The sequence below is a fragment of the Zonotrichia leucophrys genome, chromosome 21 (assembly GCF_028769735.1).
Source record: "Zonotrichia leucophrys gambelii isolate GWCS_2022_RI chromosome 21, RI_Zleu_2.0, whole genome shotgun sequence".
Classification (NCBI taxonomy): domain Eukaryota; kingdom Metazoa; phylum Chordata; class Aves; order Passeriformes; family Passerellidae; genus Zonotrichia; species Zonotrichia leucophrys.
Window position 1 is genome coordinate 7,963,476 of NC_088190.1, and position 26,630 is coordinate 7,990,105.

The following is a 26,630-nucleotide window of genomic DNA, read 5'->3' on the forward strand; positions in this document are numbered from 1 at the left end:
GGAAGGCTTCGCCTGGCAGCCAATCAAGGCAGAGAAAGCCTCCACGGTAGGACTGTGAATCACACACACACACACAGACACGCACTGACACACAGAGACACACCCACACCGACACACCCACAACCACACACACCCACAGACACATGCACACACAGACGCACACACACCCACACATACACATAAACATCCACACGCACACCCCCACCCACACACCCATACACAGACCCACAGAAACACACGAACCCACACGCACACACACACCCACACATACAAACCAATAGACACACACGTGCACCCACACGCACACATACACACATCCACAGACACACACACCCCCACACACACCCACAGACACACGCACACACACACACAGAGACCCACAGACCCACACACATGCACACTCACACCCACACACACCCTCCGCCATTTTGCCAGTGAGGCAAATGCCCGGGTGCTGGCGACGAATGCCCAGGAAATGAGACGCTGGGAGGAACGTTAGCACACAAAAGCAGCTAAATGCAACACAACAGGACCTCCCCCAGACACAACTGGAGATGCTCTACAGTTATTCAGCCCCCATTTGCTTTGGATACCTTGGAGGGACGGGGGTTTTCCTGTAGGGTCTGCTCAGCCCTTCTCCCTCCTTCTGGCCTTTTCCTCCCTGTGGTCCTGCTTCCCTGCTTCACCGTTCCCGAAAAACCAGCTCGCCATCGCGACGACCTGGTGCTCTGCTGCCTCCCCAGTGAAGCAGGCGCTGCTGCAGCCCGCTGGCCCTCATGCTTCGCAGGCACGGCCGCCGCCAGCCTGACCAGCCGCGCCCGCAGCCGCAGGCTGCTTGCCGCTGTGTTTGGGGCGCTGCCGCCGCACGGACCTGCCCTGCCGCAGCGCTAGCTCGGCTGTGCTAGTGCCCGGTGCCCGGCCTGGAGCCGCCGCACGGACCTGCCCTGCCGCAGCCTAGCCCGGCTGTGCTTGTGCCCGGTGCCCGGCCTGGCGCCGCCGCACGGACCTGCCCTGCCGCAGCCTAGCCCGGCTGTGCTTGTGCCCGGTGCCCGGCCTGGCGCCGCCGCCTGCGCCCGGCCGCAACCATTGCCCACAGCCGCCGCGCCCCGACCCCCAACACCCGCGGCTGCTCCAGGGCCGCGCCCGAGGCCGCGGCAGTCCGCTCGTCCCGACGGAAGGAACACGCAGTCTGCTACTGTTCGGAAATCGTGCCTGGCCCACCAGAGGAGCTACGGAGGTGCAACGCGGTTCACAGCACACGCGCTCTGCCTGCTAACCTGATGCCGACAGACCACCTGGGTTCTTGTGGTAATGCTGTCCTTGTCTTCTGTTTCTTTCTCCTTCTCTCTTTTCCTCTCCCTGCTCCTTTTCCTATCCCCCTTAGTAGGAACACTTAACCTTTTTTATCAATAAACAGTTCTCAGATATACTGTTGCATTTGTACTTTATTTTAGTCCAGGAAATCTATCAGAAGAATCCTCCCCCTTGTATAGCAGAACAGGACGATATCCTTTACTGCATTTTCTCCCCATTTTTTTTTTAATTTTTTTCCTTACAAGTTTCACCTACATGTGCTCTCCTGCCTGTCCCAAAGAGCTCAGATCACTGCCTTTCTCTCCGAAATGTCTGGTCATGCTCATCAACTGTTGGGACCACTCTGAGCTTGGAGAACAATAAGAAGCCTTCTGTCACTTGCATAGCACAGGTGTCAGTTCTTCCCATCTGTTCACAGAATCATAGAATAGTTATTGTTGGAAGTGACCTCTGGAGATCATTTAGTTCAAGCTCCCTGTCGTGGCAGGATCACCCAGAGCAGGTGACACAGGAACTCGTCCAGGGGGATTTGGACTGTCTCCAGAGAGAGGGAGACTCCACACCCTCCCTGGGCAGCCAGTTCCAGTTGTCTGCCACCCTCAGTGAAAAGAAGTTCTTCCTCATGTTGAGGTGGAGCTTCTTATGTTTTATTTTCTGGCCATTGCTACTTGCTCTGTCACTGGGCAGCACTGAACAGTCTGGCACCATCCTCTTGGCATCTTCCTTTGAGATATTTGTATGCATTAATGATCCATTCTCAGTCTTCTCCACACTATCCAGGTCCAGCTCCTACAGTCTCTCCTCAAAAGAGAAATGCTGCAGGCCACTCATCACCTTTGTAGCTTCTGCTGGACCCTCTCCAGTAGCCCCCTTGGTCCTTCTTGGGCAGAACCAGACACAGCATTCCAGGTGCTCCTCACCAGGGACAAGTGGAAGGGCAGGATGACCTCCCTTGACCTGGTCACAGTCTTCCCAGTGCTCCCCAGGATCCAACTGACCCTCCTGGCTGAGAGGACACACTGCCAGTTCACAGACAGCTTGTCACACATCAAGATCCCAGGGCCTTTTCAGCAGAGATGCTCTCCAGTTATTCAGCCCCCAAGCTGTTCTGGTACTAGGGATTATCCCTCCCCAGGTGCAGGACCCTACACTGCCCTTACTGAACTTCATTCAGTTTCTCTCCTCCCAGTTGTCCAGCCTATCAAGGTCCTGCTGGAAGGCAGCTCAGCCTTCAGGTATATCAGTCACTCCCTCCAGTTCTGTATCATCACCAAACCTATCCTTTCATCCAGGGCATTGATAAATAAGTTGAATAAGTATTGATCCCTGGAGAATGCCACTCACTATAGACCCCCAGCTGGATTCTATTCCACTGTTCACAACTCTCTGCCATTCAGCCAGTTCTTGATCCATCTTACAGTCCATTTATCCAACCCACATTGCCTGAGCATACCTATGAGCATGTTGCAGTATCAAAAGCCTTGATGAAGCTGAGGTAGACACCATCCACTGCTCTCCCCTCGCCAACCCATCCTGCCTTGCCATCATAGAAGGCTTTCAGATTGGTCCTAATGGATTGTTGAGGGATGTCATTTGAATTGTGATTTTCCTTTACCTGCAGGAAATTTGTGTTTCTGTGTTTCTCCTAGATCAGGCTCCAAGCTAAACCATGAATTTCCAAGGTCATCTCCTGTCTTTATTTTTTTCTTGGTCAGACAATATCTGCTGTGATGTCCAGCAGCCTGATGTGCCACAAGCTTCTCCATAGCTCCACAGTACATTTGTGTGTCTGTCAGACATTTCAGCCATTCCCTGAACTTCCTAAAGCTCTTCCTCAAGTTATTCACTCACTCAGGTATATAACCTCTCATATAAGACCTTCTCTCTCGCATTCAGGATGCAAACTTCAGACAGTTCCCCTACTTTAAACATAAAAGAAACTAATCCAACAGCTCCTCCTGCGCTCTAATGAGCACCTGAACTCCTTAATTAGTTTCTCTCATTTCTAAAGATCCGTCCTTTTATAGACCAAACTCTGCTAGTGAACCTGCTGAGGTATTTTCCTCTTTAATTCACACTGACCTGCCTCTAGATCCCTTAGTCTGAAGTCCTCTTCTGAAAAAACACAGGAAGAGGTACAAGAGCAGCATCCTTCAGGGAGCTCCTGCAGTAACCTACCACTGCTCCCAAGCAGAAGAAATGTCCTTGGCAGTGGGAGATGCAGCAATGACATTTTAAGACTTATTTTGACACCACCAGGTGAGACAATTAGAAAATGGCCCCCAGTTCTGCTTGCAGTAGGATTTTTCCATTCCCAGTGTAACTAGTTAAAATTCCTGCAGTGGCAAACAACCTGCTTGCACTATCCCTAATACCTGTCTGAGCTCTGAAGCAGCTTGGTTTGAGCATCAAGGTCTGCAGGCACTGGAGTCAAAAGGGAGAGAAACCACATAGCTCAGAATACCCAGTTGCCTTCTAGAAGACAGCCTAAACAGAAGGAAAAGGCTGATGTTTCTACTACCTACTCTGATTTTCTGGGTTCAGTGCTGTATTGTGGAATGATCACTGACCTCTGAAACAAACTAAGCGGTGTGATGCACCATGCAGGAGAAGTTACCCACTCTGTATCTGCTTCATTTCTCTTAAGTGATAACCTGTATCCAAATCCTCTGTCCCTTCCCAATTACAGAAACACCAAAAAAGCCACAGAAGTTAAGCACTCAAAAAACAGAAAGGCTAAATTCAAAAGTTACCCAGAAAAAACAGAGATTTACAAAGATGTTTCACAAAATATCATGTACTGGTTTTCCAGCAAAGAAAATCAAACTTGCTCCATTGCACAGCTCGGACCAAGTACAGAAAGAATCCTGTTGCCATGAAAAAAGGCTGTTCCATGAGAAACTCTATTTGTCTTGCTGAATAAGTGTGTAGCTAATGACACAGTGATAGTGAGAAGAAAAAGGAAAGCCTCATCTTTATGAACCTCTGGAGAACTAGACCCCATCCCTGCCAGCCCAGAGCTCCAGTGCAACACTGGATAAACCAGATAAGACAAAACCTTCAGGGGTGGCTGCTAATTCCATGTTTGCTTTCCCAGTCCTACATCTGAGACACTGGGGATTCCACTTGCATACATGCCATGGGCCCATTATTTTTATCAGTTTAACTTCTGGAATAATTAAACACTTTCCCACTTGTCTGGGGAAGAAGGGGTGGAATTAAACAAATAAACCCCCCAAGGTCAATCTACGCTTGGCCATTTCTGTCTTGTTTTCTTGTGCTGCAGCAGGACAGAGCTCTGCCCACAGCCTCACTGGAGTGCTTCCCAAACAGATCTGTCATTTCATGGAAACTGTGGACTGAAACAAGAGCATGAAGGGATCCCATAGAGAGGAGCAGGATTTCATATTTGGAGCAGGGTTTGGGGGCTCTGTAGCAAACGGAGCAGACAGTGACTGGTGAGAAGGAAAAGAAACACTGCTCCTCCACCAAACGAAGCAGGAGCTCGGCAGTACATGATGATGCAGTTACAGGCTGTATCCTATTCCCAAGAAGCAGAATTATGATTGCAGAATGGTTTTGGTTTACTCTTGGGGTGTTGTGTTTAGTTTTTTCAATGTGAAGGGAGAAAAAGAATTGCTGGATTTTAACCACTTAATTCTATGAAGACAAAGAGAAGTGAGCAGGGAAAAAGTGAAGCCTTTAAAAGAAAGGCTGCACTGCAACAGGAACAGGCATATATGAAGATCCTAATCTCCCCACTGCCGATGAAGCTTCAGCTCCAGGCCCCCAACACGGGTCTCTGCTGACAGCCACAATGCCCCTAGCAGATGCCAACTCCTTTGCTATACTTACACCCTGCTCTCTCTTCCAACATCTCCATTCCAGATTCAGCTGTGTGCTTTCAGAGGCAAAAATTCATCAGACACCAGTCACATCCCAGTCATACCCCAGCCCACAAAGACAGGACAGATGCCTCTGTTGGCAATACCTTTTTAGGTACCCTATTCCAATCTGTGCCTGTTCTCAGGAATTCTCCATGCTGGATGTGGTGAGGGACCATGAGACCTTAATTGAGGGGCTTATGAGCTGGGCTGAAGTTCTCAGCCCACCTGTTGTGGCTCTGGTCAGGCTTACTCAGACAGAAAGCAGAGATCATTCAAGCCACTGAGCACAAGTTTCCACTTACTATAATCCTGTGTCAGGGGAGCTGAATGATGTGACAAACTAGGACAGGAGGTCAAGCTGCATCCTGATCACAGCTTGTGAGGGCACCCTGTAATTTCCAGCTGCACAGGGTACAGCTAGCTCCCCTCAAAGGCAAAGGAAAGCAGGTTATAAACAGCATTTTGTCCTTTATGACTTCTGCAAATCAGCATACAGAGTGCAGTTGCTTACAGAAAAGGAAAGCAACAGTCCTCCCCACCAACTGCTGCCTGCAGCACATAAGAAATAAAACCAAATTATTTAGTAGATGCTCTAGTAGATGTTACAGGCAACTGTGTGATAAGAGTTGCAAAAATGACAGAAAGGTGGGAGACAGCTGAAAGGGAAGCTGATGACCAGGAACTGACAAGCAGGTAGCAGGGAGGTGGTTAGTTGTTCTGGTCAAACTCCCCTACACAACCTTGTCCTTGCTCCCAAAAAGGCTTTTTCAGGGCATGAGGAGTACTAGGTACCTCCTCTGGCCCAGGCTCCCCTTGCAGGGGTAGTCTGACACTCATCCTGCTCTCCAGGTTGCCTTCACTGCTCAGTTGTCACTATTCCCACAGTCCAGCACAGAAGGACCTGAGAACACACACGTGCAGTCCATGCTGTGCAGAAGGCAGGGAGAAGTGCCAGGTGAGGCTTGCCCATCATTTGGTAAACTATGTGTATGATGCTACCTTGAAGACACACACAGCCCACCCTGTCCACACAGTTTGCCTATTTCAGATTTTTTTACCTGCTTCTCTGAGGCAGTCAGGAATCCTGCTTCTGTCTCCAAAACTCTCTGATGGGGCTCAGCTGTGCCACGCTCTGGATCAGCTCCTCCCTGCAGCACAGCAAGCGAGCGGTCAGCGTCTCTTCATCAGCTATGCTCTCTGGGGGGGAAAAGATTCAGAAACACAAGAGAAGAAATAAGTCTGTCTGAAGAAACTGACAGGTTCCTGAAGCAAGGGAGACTTTCTGAAAGATCTAAGTGAATAGCAAAGCTCATCCCAAGCACAAGCAGCAGAGGAAAATCACTTTACTATTCTCTTTAAACTCTGTGAAAGGAAAATGTCTCATTTATCTAACAGAGCACAAAGCCATAAAGCAAGCTGGAAGTTAACACCAGGTTTGCAAGGCCACTGTTTTGTGTCAAACTCAAGTAAAAAAGAAGTTTTCAACCCCAACCCTCAGCTGTACTCACACTGGCTGCCAGCCATCAATCCAGCCCTCCAGGCAGCAGTGGGGAGAGCCCTGCGCAGCTACACCTCCTGCTACAGGCAGAAATGCTCCAGGATCTTGGCCAGCACATAATAAACCTCCCACATCCAGATACAGGGTTTCTCCGTAATGTTACCTCCTCACTTTCACAATTTCCTACCTGCTTGGGTGTTACCTGCACCCAATTTGCTACCTGGTTACTGTGGGGCTTCTGCACTGCCCTGTTCCCTCTCCAGCAAAGCCACCCTCAGCTCAGGATTTATGTCTTGACACAGCTTCAGAAAAGACACAAGGGTCTGAGTGTCCAGGGGCTGAGCATCCCAAGTGTCACTATCCTGGGTGTGAGCATCCTTAACTTTGCCCAGCAGCTTCCTGAACACTGAATGATCCTCTGCCTTGGCCAGAGCAACCAGAGCCTACAGCAGAACAGAAATGCAGGAAGATTTAGAGAGCAGAGTCAACTGCCCTATACAGACTGACACAACAGGCAGAACCCTGGAGTCTAGGTCAGGGGACAAAAAATTAAACGGAACAAAAAAATAACCACACACACATACCACTGAATGCAAACTCTGGCCTGTGGCCACTCACCCTGGGAACCAGGGCAACAAGCCCTGCTGCCAGCCCTTATCCATATAGCAAATCCCATAAACTGGAGCTGGTTCCAGCACCAAACGTTTCTTCATGTCCAACTAGCCAAAGACCACGAAGTGTAAAAGACCTGATAAAGGATGAATTTAACACTGCTACTTTGGAAGGCAAAGCTAGGACAGAAAGCAGAGACCATTTCAAGCGGAACGTTCAGGAATCTCCATTCTCAACCACAATGGAATTCTGTCTCCTAGAGAAAACTCTGGAGAGGAGGCACATAAACTCTGAGTGCTGTGGGTTCTCAGCACACCTGGCAACCAAACCCAGAGCTCCAAAATCTACTTCAGTGACCTGAAACAGCAATCAGAGGGAGATGTGCTTGTACAGCTATGGAAATAAAAGGCAGAGAAATAAGCTGAAACTCTTACTCCCATTTCCCCAGAGTCCTTTAATGCTGTAAATATTGCCCCTGAAGACTCATGCTCCCCAACTCTCCAGGAGAGATGCCAGCCTTTCGGAGCAGGCAGCCTTTATTGGAGACTCCAGGGATTCGATAAAGGTACCTTTGAAGTGGGAAGTTCAGCTCCACTCCAGGGAGAATGGCCATTTTCTGCTGTCATTGTCATTTTTTATTCAGATGATAAAAAGCCTGTATGCAACTGCCTGTGGCCACACCAGCCGGTGGGCTGGCTTTTCCTAGCAGGTGTAAATGGTCACACATTAGGGCAGTGTGGCAGTGCAATGACCTATTGCAACGACTCCGCAGAGGGGAAACTGCAGCAGCCCCAGCTCTGCCCACACACAGCAGCTTGCCTGCCTGCCAAACAGAGTGTGGACGTGAAGGGCTCTGGTGTAAAGAAAACACAGATGTGCTGAAGAACAAACGTAAAGGTATTTTTTAAATGCAACATTAATTTGTAATGAGACTTGATAACCAGATCATGTTTGTTCTCAAGGTTTGCTTGCCTAGCCCCTTCCAGATCAAAATGAGCATGTAAAACACAAAGTATCTCCGCTCTCACCACCTTAAAGGTTTTCATATCCTGCCAAATCCATGTTTGCACTAATATGGATGAAAAGTAACTTGCATTGTTGCAATATATTTTTCAATTTTAGGGATGTTTAATTAAAATCAGCACAGCATTGCTACCCTGAGCTCCAGGTAACATCCCTTCCTCAGCACATGGATTTGGTTAATAGAAATGAGTTTTCAGTAACTGAAATATTCTGCTGTTTATAGGTTCTTGCCAGAAGACATTTCCTTAGACAAGTTGCTCAGTGGGAACAACAGCCTTTTAGCATTGTTGTGAAAGAGCACACAGTATACTTCAGACTTACATCAAAGCACGAACAATTCCCAAAGATCCTGGGGAAAAAATGGAGAAATACTGATACCAGCAGGAATCCCAGCTTCCACTTAGTCATAATGTGCCTCCACATTACAGCCTGATCCACCAGGCTTTCACTGCCTGGGACACTGCAAAACTCTTCAGGGCCAAGTTGGCACAAATTAGTAAACATCCAGCTTCCACTTGGGAGGAAGAGACTGCCTTCTGCACCAGGAAAATGCATCACCAAGACCTGGCTTAAGCATGGTCACAGCTGTGCCACCAAACAGATTCCATGGCACTCCAGAGGTTTGGTCCCCATTGGGGATAGCAGTTCTGGTGGCCAAAACACTCCCACCTCAGCACCATGGAACACATCACACACCATGGAACAGCCTTCCCAGCTCATCTCCAACATGCCCATGACCCCAGCAGCCCCATGGCAAGCTCTGAACAGCTTAACCTCTGCAGGTTAAAGATCCAGGAGGTAGGTCTCCTGTCTCCATAGCATCTCCACACTTCCATGTTTTTCCAGAGATCTCAACCACATGTGCAAATAATGTACACCCCCCCCGAGCAATGTGCAATGGCCCATAACTGAGACTAAAGAGGGATGTGAGGAGAGAGGGAGGGCATGCAGCAGTCATTAGCCCAGCTGGCCATTAACTCTTGTCTGCAGGTGGGTGAGCACAGTTATGGCTTTTCATGCCTTATCCATGCTCCTGCTCCCACCATGAGAGCACATCCCAGCAAAAAGCCACTTTATTGACTATTTTTGAGTGATCTCCTTCAAACATCAGCTTTAGAGTGAATGCAAGCATCCAGAGGATGGTGGGTAGGGATCTGCAAGAGACAGATTAGGAAGCACCAGCTCAGGGTGGCAAAAAAAGCTGACTCCCTTCAGAGCTGAGGGACACTCAGGTACACTGCAGGAGGTCAGGCACTGTGGGGAAACTTCCATAGCCATAATCATCACTCCTCTGTAAATGCACACTGCTTTGGGTTTTGATGTAGAGGTGGTGATGAAAATATAAAAAAGTGATTGGAAATCTGCAGGGTTAGGGACTGTTTCACTGCTGGCTCTTCCGTGGCGCCATGGTTATCCAACCTTTGGAAGTTGCGCAGCCCTGTTCCATAGGCTGCTGCTGCTGCTCACAGTGTCAGCAGCATGGACAACCTCAGGACTGGCTCCACACACCTCACTCTCAGAGGGCTGTGACCCTGCCATTAAGTCAGTCAACCATCAATCAACTATTGTATTGTGCATACAATAATCAGAGAAAAACTATGTTCATGTTTTTCCTTCAGAAACCTAAAGGGATTTTTTTTTCAAGCCTGCATCTGTACATGACTCATTAGGGAGATCCCAGGAAGGCTCTGTGGAAAACACTGACCCCCTGCTTGATCCACACAACAAGAACAAAAGCTGAGCCCAAACTTCTACAAAAATTTACCAGAACACAGGAAAAAAAAGTTCTCTAGCTCTGCCACCATGAAAAAACCACCAAATCATCACAAGCTCTTTCCCCTAATCAGAATGCAGAAGGTAACAGGAAACTTCTTTCTTCTGCCTCATCCAGAAATCTCTGCAGCTGCAAATGAAGGGCGACAATGACTGGACAGGCCCACAGGCAATGGAAATGATCCACAAACACAGTGACATTTATTCTACCTGGGAGAATCAACGCTCCCCCTCTTCATCTAAACCTGGTAGTAGAGGGAACAAATGAGCTGTGCAATAATTTGAATTGAGTTTCTCTAAGAGAGCACAGGAAGATAAGACTTGACATCAGCAAAGCTCTTCTACGCTTCCCTAAATTACTGCAATTTCAGTCTTGTTCTCGTTTCCAAGCAGGTTTCATCCAAGCCAAAACCAAATTAGATAGGAATAGTTTATGTGAAATATACAGAGAAACTATAAAACAGAAACAACCCCAAAAATCACATCTCCCTAAACTGAAAAGCAATTCATCTGCATTTTTCAGTCTGGGGAGCAGAACAGAATATCAAACTCAGAGAGAAGCAATAGTTCTCACAAAAGCCAGCCCACACCACAAACTTTGTTGGGGAAAATCCTCACAACCAAAGGAGTCTCCACTGGAGGTAGGAGGAAATAGGCAGGAACGGTAGAGGGGAGCAGACCAGAGTGCTGCACAGAACAAGATATCATGCAGGGATGAGTTCACCAGCAAAGGAAAATAAATAGAGAGGCATCCAAGGCCAAATTCCACTAAAACCACAGAATCAGGACAGCCTTAGTGCCAATAGGCTGACAAAACTCCCCTAAAATTCTGTGCTGCCCAGGCTTTACTGCCCAAAATAACTGGTGCTTTCCTAGAGGTCAGCTGCTTCCAAAAGGCTCCCGAGAGAATACTCCCACGGAATGGGAGATCTCCCCTGCAGGAGGGCAAGCACACCCAGCAAGAATGCCTTCGACACAGAAACAGCGTCTCACCGGCTTCCAGACACACTTTTACTTGCCCCAAGGCACTCAGACTTCAAACAAATGACTAGCAAAAGAATACAAAGAAAGGGAGGGGGGAAAAAAATGAGAGAAGAAAAATCCATTGACATCTACCCCTGGCACAACCTCAGCCTGAGTTACACATCCCAGTTCAGCTCTTTGGAGCTGAACTTGCACTTCAAGCATGACTTTAAAAATACACTGCTGTGGTTTCCCCCAAAGGAAACACCGGGCTCTTGTGGGGAAAAGCTGCTCTGTGTGCTGGAAACAGACTCAGTGCTAAGATCCACAGGTCCTGCTGGTCCCATAGGGAAGCTCAGAGAGGGACAGGTCTGGCTGAGCCCTTGCTTATAACAGGCTGCAGCCTGTTCTCCCACTGCCCTGGGGCTGACACTTCATGCTTGTCACAGCTGAAAAGTGATTTTTCAGGAAGCCTTAAAGAAAATCCATTTTTCATTTATTCAGCACTTATTTATAGCTGCAGAAAAATTGTCCAGCTACCACTCTGCAGTCAGACACCCAAACTGGCTCTGAGCTCCACAACCTCTCCCTCGGCTCCTGCTGTAACAGCTCATTTGAGAGCACAAAAGGCCAGGAATGTAAACCTTCCCTAATGGATCTGAAGTGGTGAAGGAACACGAAACGGCAGCGACAGCAAAGCAATAGCAAGCAGGGCTGTTGTGCAGTGCAGAAGCTGCAGCACACCTGCCTGGGCACTCCACCAGCACAGCTCTGCCCTGGCACCAGCAGAAAGGGGAGGCAGGAACAGGGCCAGCTGGCATGGGGGCATGGAGCTGCCAGATCCCTTCTGGCAGCACTGATCCACAGCACCCACCCCAGTTCGGCTCCATTCGTAAAAGTGCACAACAGGTAAAACCCTAAACCTGACACACTTATCTGATCATGGTGAAAAACAAACATACCAAAATCTAATCCTTCTCTGAGAAGGCACTCAGAGGTGCTTGTCTGCCCAGCTGGGTTTGTGCTTGCTTCTACAAATATGGATTAGGACCCACACCTCTCACCTAAAGCCCCTAAAATGTTATATTCCACAACATCAGGAGAACCAGCTGCTTAGGGAACACGAGATTCCCTTCATGAACATTTAAGGGCTCAGCAGAAAACAATCCTGCACTCCCCAACTCAAGGGAATTCTCCTCCCTGCTGTCACAAGTTTGGGCTTTTTTTCTAATAAAGATGTGGTCTTGGGCTTTTATAAGCAGAATGCCACAATGGTAAAAACATATCATGTCCTGTGATCACACACTGCTACTGGAGGGACTTGAATCCAGACAGCTTCCAGCCAGCAACCACATGGGAACCCAGAGAGCATGGCAACCCCCAGCCTACAGAACAGCACTGTTCCAAAGGCTGAATAACCAGCGAACCATGGTAAAGTGAAACAGGAATACTTTTTCCCCTTCAGAAAGGCGTGCAGGACAGCTCATGCAGCTTGGTAGAAAAACGCACTACCAGAAATGGCTGGGTTGAGAACAGCAAGCACAGTCCCATCCTTGCTCTACACTGGCCACAGCTTTTCTGCAGCCCCTGCCACTGCATAGCAGTGTGCAGCCAGCACGAGTGCCCCCCTAGACTCACCACAACCATTCACAAGCTCTGTGTCCTCCTGCTCCACTGTCACACCAGTACAGACATCACATTCTGCTTCTGTGTTGCCCTCGAGCTGGGGCAATGAGTGGCATCTGGCTACCACAGCTCAGAGCCCAGAGAACCCCTCAGCATACACCCAGCTCAGTTAACCCCTCCAACAAGAATCAAGCAGGGTTTACCAACTCTGACTGCTCTTAAATCAGCACGCTGGCAGGAGAAGCACCATGGGGCAGTTCCCAGCTCCCCCTGTCACACCCTGTCCCACTCCTCCCTCAGCAGCTCTGCCGTGCAGAGAGAAACAGATGCTTTAAAGCAAGACAGTGCTGAGGGCTCAGGAAATCTATTTTAGGATCTCATATGTCAGCCATTTACAAGTCGATACAATTCCTGAAGCATATGCCAAAAACAGGAGAAGAGAAATCTGTGCTGGAGCTCTCCTACAACACAAGGATGTCTTCAGGGCAGGACATACTTCTTTACCTGCATGCCTCAGCAACTTGCATTTACAGATGCTTCTCTCAGGTGCGCACATGTTGCCCTTCAAACAACCAGGCAGCAGTTCCCATGAAACAATTTCCTAAACAAGGCACAAAATATTACAGCCCTTCGCAGGGTGAAGAAAAAACTTGCATGATTTATGGAAGTAAACACACCTACCTCCTTTTGAGAGGCATCAATTTCTCTGCACTCTTGGAGTCTTTTCAGCACAGCCTGGGCATCAGAAAGAGTCTCAGAGAAAACATTTTCAGATCAAACAAAGAAATCCATTTTACAGCTTTTGCTCTCTGCTGCTGTGCGAGAGAAACAAGATTAGTTATTTGCTAATTGAATGGATTCGCAGAAAGCATTATGTGATTGAAAGGCATCAGTTTGTAACCAGCACATTGGCTATAAAAGGAAAACTGTGACTTATAAATCCCTTCTGAAGACATGACAAAGCCGGGAGGGAAAACCAACAGTTTATTTAACACCAGTTATAAATGGAACATTTATTTTAAACCCAGTACAGCCTCTGTTTTCCTCCCATCCTGAATAGGAGTTTAAAGGATAAGGTAGCATTAGCAAGCAACTCTGTTCACTTGCTGTTAGACAGATTGTCTAATCAGCCCTATGTCCTGCAGTAACACAGATCCCACTGTGTGGCAATCACGTCTGGCCAATACAAGTTTTGCTCACTACAGCTCTGGCAAAACAATAAGCATGAAGCAACTACAAAAGCCAAAGAAAGAAAATCTCTGCAGAACAGGATATGTTGCTGTAGCTCCCAACCCAGGACAAACTAAAAATATTAAACAGAGAGTAAAAATTACCCCAAAACAGGCAAATGTGAGCCAACGTGTTGCAAATAAGAGGTGATGGTGTGTCCAGACCCATGACATCTCACGTAAATCCCTCGATCGCCCTTTTCCCTCTGGCAGCTCAGCAAGCTCCTGTTCCATACAGCCACTCCACTCAGGCTGGTCAGGGCCAGAGCCTGAATCCTCCCAGAGGGACCTGGACTCACTTGGCATTGTGTCCTGATGAACCCAGGTGTGATTCACAGTAAGCTCCTAGCCAGGAGGAGAAGAACCTGCTTCCATTTCTGCTTCTACAGGGTAAAGGAGAAACTCTCTGAATGAGGATGATGAATGCTCTTTCTTCATCAGGTCTTCCAGACTCGGGCAGGTAATTAGCTTCAGCTTGGTTTCCAGATGAATCTGCTTCCTGGCTGAAGATTCCTTTTACTACCTGGTCCTGAGCAGAACAACTTCTGAGATCCCTGAGGAGGATTTTGCAACTAACAGCCACATCAAACATCTGCAGACTATCTGCCACAGAGATTACTTTGGTGAAATTGTGTTTCCTCAGTGAGAGTTTGCCATTGTACATAATCTCAAGTAAGAGTGGAAACTCCTAAGGTGTTACCACAGAAGCATCAATTGGAGATGGTATCTGTGCTGTCCAACAAGGATTTAAACAGCAGGCTGGCAAGAGCCAAAACCATTTTGAGCATTCTAAAATGCACATTCCCAATGAAGATGGTGCAGTCACAGAAGGACTGCTCCTTGCAGAGAGTGTACAACCAGGGCAGCAACTCCAGCCATAACTGGGGAGCTCCTACTGGCCTCCTCTTGCCTTGGCCTCCACACTGCTTTTACAAAGCTCAAATAATGAAAAGGAAATGGATCCTGGTAGCATTTCTCTCTACAAGACAGAAAGAAAGAGTAAGAAAATTACTTTTCATTTTACACATTTTAGTAGTTTACAATGCTTCAATTCTTTGGTTACGGCAAGATCCTCATTCTGAACTCACACTCCTCAAATTCAGCAACTTACTCTGACACATGAAGAGTCTAGATAGTGTTCAGACCTAAATGAGCAGATATGGACTGAGTACTGAGTCCCAGGAGCTATAAAAAAGGAGTAGAGCCTCCCTGAAGTGCCATACATCTCATGGAGGTGTGAGTGCCCATCAGAGCAGGCACTGCAGTGCCAGGCTGTGACTGCAGCCAGGGGAGCTGATGTTGAATTCAGCAGCTGGTTTCTGAAAGGGCAGGCAGGGAAGCTGTTGTGGTGCGTGTCAGACCGCCAGTGTTCCCTGACCCAGCTGGCAGCGGAGCGGCTGGAGACGGGCTGGCAACAACACCCCCAGGGATCTGTGGGGCATGTGGGGAAACCCTCTGGTCCCGGGAGCTCAACGATGGTGTGGTCAAGTGGCACAGCAACAAGGAAGGGACAGGTACAACTGAAATGCCAAAACTGAAGATATTTATTAAATAAATAAAAGGGCGTAAACATGGGTGCAAAACAAAACATAAAGGGGCTGCTTCAGAAGACATCGAAGTGAGGCCAACATGCATATGTATAGTCTCTCATAGAATGTAGTCTCTCAGAATGTTCTAGAAGCCTTCTGGCCAGTCATGGGCTGCTGATCTGCATGGCCACTCCCAACTGGTCCCAGAGTCCTTTGCAAGTCCTTTTCTCCTCACCATAAGCTGCTTGGATGTCATCAGTTGTGGTTTCTTCCTTCTTGAGGCCTGATGTTGGGTTGTGGCTGTGTGGCCAGTCCCTAGCCCGTCCCTTCCAGGACAAACTTGCACAACTCCCCCCTCTTCTTTCATTTAAAATGAAAAGTATAACAGTCGTATTTGAACTAAAATGACACTCTACTTAATGGACTTTATAATCAATTTAACTAAATTGAGAACAAAAATACATAGAATACTGTAAATAAAGTTTAACAGGTGAACCCACTAAACAGGTGGGTTCATGCTGCAAAGTTAAATAAATAAACAAATGCGTCAACTGGCCTAACTCCGAGGGTCACCCACATAACTAAACAGGAAATAATAGCAATCTCTGCAACATGAATTATAACGAAAATCAGGAACTGCCAATTAAATATAGTAGGAAAGTGGGGGTAGGGTTGAGGGCTGACGGAAAGTGGTTAGGGTAGAATGGCCAATCTCCCCTCCTTTTCTGTCCCCTACCCAGGACAGCATGGCCACAAAAAAGGAGGGGAGATGGCAGATTCCATCTCCCATTCTGTTCTCAGGGTCAGTGGGTTCAGGGACATGGGGGGCATAATGCAAAAACCAGGAAAGGAAGTCTGTTAAATATTGCACAATCAAAACTAAAATTTAAATTATTACCTTATTGAAATGAAAAATAATCTCTCAGCATCACGACCACGTAACAAAACAACAACACAATAAATGCATCTCAAAAGAAATCAATTAAATTTAAGAAAAATTCTAGAGGGGAGTGGGGATTGATTATTTTTATCTTAAAATGTTGATGTAATGGTTTTAGGGTCTTCTTTGGCAGCTTTTAAATGAAAGCAAGACTTAAAATTGAAAGCTTACATCCCCTCTCTTCTCTGCTGATCCTCACAAAACCTCGCTCCCGAGTACCAAAGCCCGCGGTGTTCTAGGGCCTCACACTGGTCATCTCTCTGAGCTGTCCTCAGTACCCCACGTTTGCTGGGGGGCTGGTGCTCTCCAGTGCCCCACGTTGGGTGCCTGCATCCTCCAGCACGCGTTGCAGCCCGTCTCCAGCCACTCTGCTGCCAGCCGGGTCAGAGAGATCACTGGCGGTCGGACACATGCCGCAATAGGAAGCAGGGCATGAACACCTGTTCAGACCACAGAGGAGAATCTGGGGTGTTAGTTTGAACCTGCAAAGCACTAAGTGATTTGGGACCAGTTCATTTTCTTCCCCAAAGCACTGGTAAGATGAGCAGGGCCATGTGAACATTAGAGACAGGACTCTGCTTGCAGCCCAGGGCCTTCAGCATCCCCTTCTCAGCACACCATGGTCTCAGCTCATTGATTTATGAGTCTCTTCCTCTAAAATGTAATTTTTGGTAGAAGTCCATAAACCTAATCCCATCTACCAAAGCCTCTCTTTAACCTCTATGCCTTCCCACCCCACTGCAGGAGGGAGGACAGATAGGACATCTGCTAACAGAATTTTTATCATTGGGTCATCTGGAGTTTTTATCTAAGATAGACAAGATAAAGATATTACTGCCTTGTCTACACACTAGGATGCCTAACAATGGCATGTTAGGCAAAAGGGAACAGTATGAGCAATAGAGAAAGAGCACTTGGATGGACACGAATTACATGATCTTCAACGTTTAACATCTTTGCACTCAGCTTCCTGATTTCTTGCAGATAACAGGACTAGTATAGCCATTCACCAGGGTACGAGCTTTAACAGCCAATGGACATACACCAATCTCAAAGCTCTGCCTCGCATGAAATCAGGCTCAGAGGATCTCCCACCTTGTACCAAATCACATCATAAGCAGATGCTGGGTGCAGGCTGAGCTGACATCTCACTTCTTGAAGGCACCAACTCCTCTGGAGCTCAGCTTTTGAGCTGTTCACAGGCAGGCAGGACCCCAGCTGTCCTTCTGCATAGCACTGCCTTTGGTGGCTGTGGAAAGACAGAGAATAGAAGAATAGAAGAGAGTAAAGACATCACCTCATCCCAGAGATACAGAAGGCTGAACAACAATGTTGGTAGATACCAGAAATGCAGGAGAGCTCTCCTGTGTAGCCAAGAGCTCCCTCAGGCTTTAAAGATGAAGTGCTATGAAACTTGTTTTTCAAGCACCAGAAGATCACGGATGGTTTTGACATCACCTCAATGCAGAGGTGTTATGCTCCTCAGTACTTCTGAAGCAAGAGCACAGGGATGGTGAGTCCTTCTCTGTAAGGCAGAAAACACTGTGGGGGCTGATAGCCCACCCTCCTGCCCCACCCCGCCCCAACAAGCCAGAGCTTCTTCAGGCACATCACTGCCAAAGGCTGGCTGATCTGCAGCTCATCTTTCCAAGCACCAGATCCACCCCCTGCCCCATGCACAGGGCCAACCACCTGTACTTCCAGTCGATCCAACATGCAGGCTCTGCTCTCCTCCCACACCATTTTAAACCACAAGGAACCAAGCTGCCATCAGCAGCGTTGCTGCTGGTCGTGGGAGAAGAGACAAACCCGATTCTTTTGCCAGACTCCATGTAATAGCAGTTTTATTCCACCCACTCCTTCCTCAGAGGATTTCAACTGGAAGTCCTTCAGCTGAGTTGAAATTGAGTCTGCTGGTTAAATAATAATAGCAACGGCTCTGCCTACAAAATGATAAGCAGGAGAAATCGATGTCCTGGAAGAGACGTCTGCTCATTTTGCCATGAACAGCCTCCTGCATGAAACTTACTGCTTGCACCGTGGCAAGCTGGAGGAAGCAGCAGCACCGTCTGCTCCCTCTATTCCTGGCAGGAATATAGAAGACATATTTGCTCATGAGAGCTCAAAACAGTGAAGCTCTAAGCAGCCTACCAGCATGTCCCCTTCTTCATTACAGCAACTCAGAACACTGGAAAATGAGTCCTGAGTAATTAGCACAGACATGTTTGTTTAAATACATTTTATTTCTTTATTTATAGGAACCCAAACCATCCAGTACCATCAAAGAGAACAGGCATTTATAACAAGGGGTGTTGGCCAAGACCAGCCCCAAGGCATTTGCACCTTATCCAGAAGACCCAAGAGCCAGAGGGGACCACCAGCAGCAATCTGATTGCTCATCCATCAGTGCATCACAGATTTCCAGGCTCAGTAACTTCAGTTTGACTAATGTCTCTCTTCCAGTAAGAAGCCCAGTCATGACAACTGGTTTTTAAGTGGAGTATCCCCTACCATCACACAGTTAAATTTTGTGTGACTATGTCTCCCAGCCATCCTCTAGGTTACTTTTGGGAGATTTGGCTGGGGAACTGGGCAGGACTGGGAATCTCTCTCTGAGAGCAGGTAACTGGTACGTCAGCAGCGATGAGTGCTGACAGAGCCTGCACTGTCTTCCTCTGCCTTCCTTCCACTGGTAGGAAAAAGCCAATTGTCACTTTTTCAGCTTAAAGCTGCTTCTCTGACTCCTCTTGGGAGTCAGCCCCACTGGGGACTTCAAACTTAAGGTAAAACATGGCTTAAGCAGACTGTTCCTGGGTTGTCTCACACATTAGCCACATGATAACTGCCCTCCTCCAAAACACCACTCACTGGAATCAGATGGGGGACAAAGGAGACAGGGCATTGACACCCTTAAGCAACAGTTGTCATCTACAACTGCTCTCAGGACACCCACTTCAGCAAAGACGACCCTTTTCCTTCTGAACCGCAGAAGTACTGGAGGTCCAGAACGTGTTTGCAGAAAACATCACCCTCTACTGTCCAGTTTCAGCTCTTTATGCCCTTTTTCCACTTATTTCTGTTGTCCCACACCTCCACAGTTTGAGGCTATCATGTTGTTTTCTTTAAACTACATTAGAACTGGAAAAAGATCTCTCAATAGCAATGACCTTTCTTTCCTGGGGGAAGTTGAAGGAAGAATGAAAGAGGAAATTCTATCCAAAACTGAATAGTGTGCCCAAATTAAAACACTTCTCTTCATTATTCATATAATTACTTGCATCTAGATCCAACAGACTCAAAAGCCATGCACATCACCAGGTTCATCAAAAGATAATTGAAATTTAGGACCAAGCACTTTAGCCATCAGACTCTACAGAGACAGGTGCTCCAAAGGTGCACGGATGAGACCATCCCTCCCTCACAGTTTCTGCTGCCACTTTACCCACACCTTCAGAACATCCATCACAAGGCACAGAAAGAGTTGTAATGCCTCTAAAGTTTAAGCAAAAGGATTCTGTATATCCCTTGCTATATAATTAAGGACTTTTACAAGGTGTGGTCAACATAGCTGCTGTCATTAGTAACAACAAAAGCTCTTCCTGTATTCATCTCAGTGACTAGCTTGAGGATGTATTCTATGCCTGAAATTCTCACCAGAGATGCACATGGAGTAGGCTTTTTGTAGCTTAAAAAAAAAAAAAAAAGAAAGAAAAAAAAAAGAAGGTTAAAGACCCAACACCTATTGCCTCACTGCCAAATGGTGAGGCTGTCCAAGCATACTAGCTCTGTGTGGCACAGACCCACAGCCTACTGCTCTGCTGCAGCCATGCAGAGACAGGGAACCTGCAGTGCTCACATGGATAATGAAGCTATATAAAATCATCCTGCACACCCAGTGCAAAACTATAAGACAGGGAGTCCTATGCAAGATCTAAAGAGCTAAAACTAAGAAGGCAGGGGAAAAAAGTGGACAGAAAGAGATAAGCAAAATGGAAGTATCCAGCTTTTCTGTCGGAGCTGATCAGAGGGGCTTACAGGAGCACTCCCACAACCCTCCTGTTCCCCACACTCAGCTCTCTGCTTGGGGAGCTAAAATCCGAAGTGGTCGTTGCAGGAGAGTGGTTGCCAGCCCAGGAAGGCTCCTGGTGAGAAGAACTCACCACATCCCAGCCCATTTGCACTCAATGAAAGGCTCATTTCACAATCCTCACGGAAATCAGTGAACGAAGTAGGATAGAAAGCTGGGATACATCTCTTGTGTTGCTCAGGCCTGCAGTCCCTTGGGAATGACAGCGGCCTCTGAGTGAGGGGGCAATGTTCTATTTTTAGCTCTGGGGAGTTAAGAGCAGAGACAGCCTTAAATCACGATCTGAATACTTTCTGCGGCTGTTTACCAGTTTCCTGTTTTCTTGTTACCAAGATGATGATCTTACACTGAAGGTTATTGGAAAGCCAGAAAATCAAGGACTGCAATTCAATTTTCTTACCTCTCCCACAAAAAGTAATTCAGCCTTTGAAGTGCTGGAAGAGGCTGAGGGGTCATTACTTGTCTCTGGGGTGCTCCAAAGGGGCAGAGCAGGCAGCTCACCCAGAGGATAATGTGAAATCCAGCACAAGGAACCAGGGCACACCAATTTGTTTTTCAATCTATTTTGATGCAGTTCAGAGCATCAGTGCAGACTAGTAACAGAGGAAAATAAGCAACACTTTGACTAAATTCAGCCCTCCACAGTCTCTAAAGGCAGCAGAATATACCACTCAAACCCCACACATTTTGGTTGTCTGTCTGCACTGATGCTCTGAATAGAAATACAATAGATCAAAAAACAAACAGCTCTGCTTCAACTCTTAAAGGCAAGTTTTCTTCAAACCAAGAGCTGCCCCAAAAAGCAAGCAAAATCATGCAGTGGGAAACCTGCACAAACCCAAAGAAACCGCCAGTTTGCTCCAGTCACTGCTCAGCCATGGATCACCGTGCCCAAGAACACCAAAAGTGCTAACTATATTTTGCAGGTTTTCTTAACATCCTCAAAAAACAAAAGCTGGGCATCTGAACTGCTTTCTGTAAGGTAGTTTTACATCACAGATGATGGTGTGTTGCAATTGCTTTGTGACTTAAAAAACAAAGTTTTTGACCAGTTTTTTGTGACCCATTTTGGATCAGCAGAAGTACAGGAGCCATTTGTTCCCACAGCCCAGGGCAGACATGGCTCTCCATCACCCCTAAGGTGCCTTGATGCAAAGGCCTTTAAAATTATACTTCTCAGGCATGGTTACCCCAAAATGGATCTGATTCCCTCAGACTTCTTTGTAAGCACACAGAATTACTGGGAGCTGAGTCTATCAAGATACTTGGACTTCCACCACTGCCACCTCCTGCATCAGGCTGTGAGAGAGGCACCTCCTCAGCCCCAAAACTCCACTAAGACAAAAGGACTTTGAACAACTCTTCAAACATGAGTGCAGCTGCTCCAAAACAGCAGAGGAAAATGTAGCATTGTGAAAGCCAAGTAGGGTTTGCCCACAAAGCCAACATGCCTCCTCCATCTCCTGGAATAATTTTATAACTGCTGAGCTGATTTTTGAGGGATAACATGGATACTTTGGGCACCTTCTTTAAGTGGTATGTCCAGGCAGTTACAATATAGTGGAAAGAGAGAAAACAAGAGGTGACTAAGTAGGGCACGGAGGCTGGGAAAGGACCTATCTGTTCTGGTCCATACTTCAATAGGTTGTTCCTGCACCATTCTGTCTTTGAACCAGAGTGTAAACTCAAATTCCTCTTCCAACACAAGACATTTGGCATATCTTAACCAGAACCCTGCAGAAACCTTCTGCCTATATGCTATGTATAGCCCATAAATCAGGTGTGTCAGGCCTCCTGACCAGCACAGTAGAGGAAACTGCCCCCAAGCCTCACCTCACTGCAGCTTCTCCCTCTGCATGGAGGTGGCTCCTGGTCAGGACCCCCCACAGCACCTCTGTAACATATCTCACCTGGCCTGGGACAGGGACAGCCCTGAGGCTCTCTTCTGCCTGCTCCCCTGCAGCAGCTCAATCGAGCTGGAGATCACAGAGGAAACCAAATGAGACTCCTCATTCTTTTGGTCTAGTGAAGAACTGTTCCTTTGTCTCTTGATGGGTCAGTCTTGATGGATCATCTCAAAGAACAGATGTGATTAGTGGTCCAAAGCAAGGAGAGGAATCTACTGTGACCAAATAATAAGATAAACTCCTCCCATGCATATCTTTAAAAAACTTCCTGGAGGGTCACAGCTGCCTAAGCAGGGGCACAACCCTAATGCACAGGTAATATATCACCTTTGGAGGGTAATAGAACCCAGCAGACAGGCTTTGGCTGACTGGTAGAGACAAAATTTCAGAGGAAACAACTTTTATGTGTAGGTTTCAAAAGGAAAGGCCCCTGCCACAAGGCAACCATGGCAGAAGGGACACGGGGAGTGTTTAAAATGAGAAGGACGGCGTTTTATGGGCACTCGAGGAGCTCCTACAAGGTTGACTTCGATTTAACATGGCTGGAGTGTGGGGGTTCCCGCACCCGGCCAGGCTGAAGACAGAGGCATTCTTCGGCCCCCCTCAACACCCTCATCCGCCTGAGAGGCTCCGTAGGGGCTGGTCCCTCTCTGCCGGGTGGGGGAGCCACCCACCCACCCGTCCCGTCCCGTCCCGTCCCGTCCCGTCCCCCGGCACCCCGGCATGAGGCGAACCGCCCCATCCCCGCCGCGGTTCTGGCACCGAGGCGGGGCAGCGAGCGGTGGCTGCAGCCGGGACAGCCAGGCGGCGTCAGGGGGGAGCCGAGCCGCCCCGACCCCCCGGTGCCGAGCGGGCCCGGCCGGCTCCGCCATGGTTTTACCTTTACTATGCACGGCGCGGCGGACACGGCGGGCAGGGGCGGCAGCGGGAACAGTAAAGCTTTAACAACAAAGCTTTAACAACAGCCGTCCCTGTCCAGCCCGCTCCCCCCTCGCGGCGCCGCCATCTTAGGGCCGCGGCAGCGCCTCTCGCCGCCTCCGTCCTGCTGTCTTCCAGTCGAATTTTATGTCCCCTGGCTGAATTTTCTCATCTTTTGTAACGTGACTGATGTAGTCAGATAGCTTCTACAACAGAGGTTGCTTAATGGAGAATGTAACACTTTGTTTCGAGCATTGCGCAAGGTCACATCACCTAAATTAAATATGCATTAGGTAGGCGGAGAATATGTGTTAGACAGGCAGGTTCGTGTGAATGTTACTGCATAAAAGATACAGCTTTTCGCCCCTCTGTGTACGTGATTTGTGGAAACCTCGACCTTACACCATGTGCAGATCAAACGATGTCTCCTTTCTGAACTAGACGGTGTGTCTGTGTTTTGGGAGCTCCTTAAACCGGTAACACTGGCACCCCGTCCCCGGGCAGCCCTGAGGGACCCACTGGCTAAGGTGACTGCTGTCGCACCCCCACCTCGTGCCCGCACGACTCTGCAGCCGTCGGATTCTGGAAGGGGCTGCCCAAGGAGGCGGTGGAGTCACTGTTTCTGGAGCTATTTAAGGGAACACTGGACATCGTGCTTAGTGTCATGGTCTAGTTGACAAGGTGGTGTTAGATCATGGATTGGACTCAGTCTCTGAAGCATGTGATTCTGTAATAAAACATCACCTTCCTGTGTTAGAGCGGAGGTTCATTCCCTGAGGGAGGTGGTAGTCGTGACCGGGTACAGGCTGTGGGCAAGGAGCCAGCAGTGAGGGGCGTGTGGGGCTGAGGTGGCAGGAGGCATGTCTGCCTCAGGGTCACCTGCCCTTGGCCTGGCCAAGGGAATGCTTGGGCAGTGCTGGAGCTTCCAGCACACACTCTGAATGTACTTTGGGGTGCTGGCTGTAGGACATGGGGAAGGTGGACACAGCCCTGGCTGTTGGTCCTGATCTGCTTTATTACCTGCTTGCCCAGTTTCCAGCCTTTGGCTCCCTCTGCATGCTGCAGGCACAGCTCCCTGTGCCTTCCTGGCAGCATCTCACCATGGAGTGCTGGGGAGGACACCTGAGGCACCAGGGTCACCTGGGGCAGCAGGTCTAGAATTGGGGTACTGAAGGGTGTGTGTGTCGCACACAGGGACCCTGGGGTGTGTAGCTGCCCCTAGGATATGCAGATAGCTAAGAAGCTCCCCGATGTTGAATGCTTGCCCATGTTTTGTGCATGTCAGCCGTGTGTCAGTCTGTGTACAACAGGATACAGGGTAGGACCCAGCTGTTCTCATAGCCCATGTGCCGGCATCCTGCTCTTGGGGTGGGGTGACAAGACCCTGATCCATATTTCTGTCAAAGCAGGGATGCTCCTTGTTCCTTCCCAAGACCCCAGTCTATATTTCTGCCATAGCAGGGGTGCTCCTTGTTCCTCCCCAAGACCCCAGCCTGTATTTCTGCCATGCCAGAGGTACTCCTTGTTCCTCTCTGAGACCCCTATCTGTATTTCTACCGTTGCAGGAGAGCTTCTTGCTCCTCCCGGAGACTTGCTGTGTTTCTCTTCCCTGTCCCTCTGTCGGTAACCTGACCCAGCCCGTGACTCACAAAGGGCCTCCGACGGCATTTTTTTCAGCAGCTCTGAGAGCTTCCAGATGGCCCCAGTGAGTGGGACAGGCTCTGCTACCAGCAGCCAGTGCAGCGAAGGTCACCGAGTGTTCCCGGTGGCCTTACTAAGCCACAACTGCATGGGGACCGTGCCCTGGCCGGCTCAGAGAGACCCCCTCTCCCATGTGCTAAAGATGAGCAGGCATTCTCTGCTCTCTGTATGGTTGCACACCTGAAAGCTGCTGGTCCCTCTCTGCTCAGCTCTAACAGAGCTCTGGGGGAGTTTTATCTGACTCGTGTCATTGGAGAAGCAGAAAGATTTTGGCTGAAATGTGTATGAAAAATTAAAAAACCCCAACCCCTGCTATCTCACCAGGCAGTAGCAAGGTAGTTTCCATTCACATTCCCAGGCCTGAAAGGGCGTTATGTGCTCTATCTATTGATAGATTGCAGAGGAGAGCAAATGAACGGACTCATTTGCATAAATAAGTGTTAATTGCAAGATAAGCGTGCAGACGTGTGAAGAGTGATATCCTGGTCTGTGTGTGACCTTGTGACCAGCAGCAGGCAGGCAGTAGGGCCTAGGACTGTGGGTCCTGGCAATTCCAAGCCCTGTCCTCAGGAAAGAAGATGAAATCCTGAGGCTGGCATATAGTCAAGCAGGTCAGCTTGCAGACAAATGGGTATTAATTAGAAACCCACAATTTCATGATGAGACCTGTTCTGCGGCCTCTGTGCTCTTCCAGGGAAATGCCTCTTGGTGACCCTGTCAGGTGAGAGTGGCACGGCAGCTATTCTGCTGTTACAATAGAATCACAGCAGCAAGTTTCAAGGTCGCTTTTGAAGAATGCAACAAAAGCAGGACATGCTGTTTTCTTGTGGAGGTGTGGAGAGAGGTTCATGGGGACCTGCTCAGATTATGGTCCTTTGCCAGTCTCCTGCATTGAGTTGTCTTTACTACAGTTGTCAATTGCTGCTCCACGAGTTTTCTCCTGAGTGCTCCTATTCTATGTATTGAAGAGATCCCTGTGAGAGATCTGAACCCAGATGTGTTTTTTTTTATCCCCAGGCTGGTGATCAAAGCAAGGTGATACCTTGAAGTCACTAGTGATATCACAGCAAGGTGATAGCTTGAGAAGTCACCAGTGGCTCTTGCTCTATGGCTGCTGAAAGCAGCTGACCTGGAGATGACACCCCAGCTGTGAGAATGACTTGCTCCAGGCTGCTGGGGGAGAGGCTGGCATTTGCCAAAGAGCATTGATGAGATGAAGAGCAGTGACTGCTACGATGGAAGCGGCATTGCATCACTGTCAGATCTACACTTGCTGCAGGGCCTCTCATGCTGTGTGAGGCACACTGAGCCACAGCAGATCAGGAACTCTGTGTTGCAGTAGATGCTTTCTCTGCAGAAGCAAGACTTTTCCTGCAAGGCCATCCTTGATGTCAGAGTCCTGATGTCTCTGATACCTTGAGAATTGTTTCTTATGCAAGCAACTTGCAGCTCTGGCACTGAAATGGGTGAGGTTTTCACTACAGGTTTGTGAGCCTGCCTGTCTGGCATTGTGATACTACTTCCTACAAGCACCTGGAGCAGGCATGTGTGGGAACAGCTTGTTGCTCAAATTAGAGAAAAGATGAGAGTCCCTGCTCAGATCAAGACAATGCAGCAAAAGGT

At 48.3% G+C, this 26,630-nt stretch overlaps 1 protein-coding gene, 1 long non-coding RNA gene and 1 pseudogene across 2 annotated transcripts in view; all 3 read right to left on the reverse strand.

Moving 5' to 3' along the window:
* The window catches only part of LOC135456549 (zinc finger and BTB domain-containing protein 40-like), a 51,440-nt gene extending 38,182 nt beyond the window's left edge, over window positions 1–13,258 (reverse strand). The window contains 3 exon segments of the mRNA XM_064730466.1: window positions 6,260–6,300; window positions 6,303–6,398; window positions 13,201–13,258. Coding sequence (XP_064586536.1) covers window positions 6,260–6,300; window positions 6,303–6,398; window positions 13,201–13,252 — 189 coding nt within the window. The 5' untranslated portion in view covers window positions 13,253–13,258.
* Window positions 13,259–13,712: 454 nt separating this feature from the next.
* Window positions 13,713–15,367, reverse strand: LOC135456810 (zinc finger and BTB domain-containing protein 40-like; annotated as a pseudogene).
* Window positions 15,368–15,451: 84 nt separating this feature from the next.
* LOC135456550 (uncharacterized) lies at window positions 15,452–23,592 on the reverse strand. The gene is made up of 3 exons (XR_010442569.1): window positions 23,269–23,592; window positions 17,490–17,643; window positions 15,452–16,834 (listed from the first exon to the last, which is right to left on the reverse strand). It is a non-coding gene; the product is annotated as an uncharacterized LOC135456550 (long non-coding RNA).
* Between the last annotated feature and the right edge of the window lie 3,038 nt (window positions 23,593–26,630).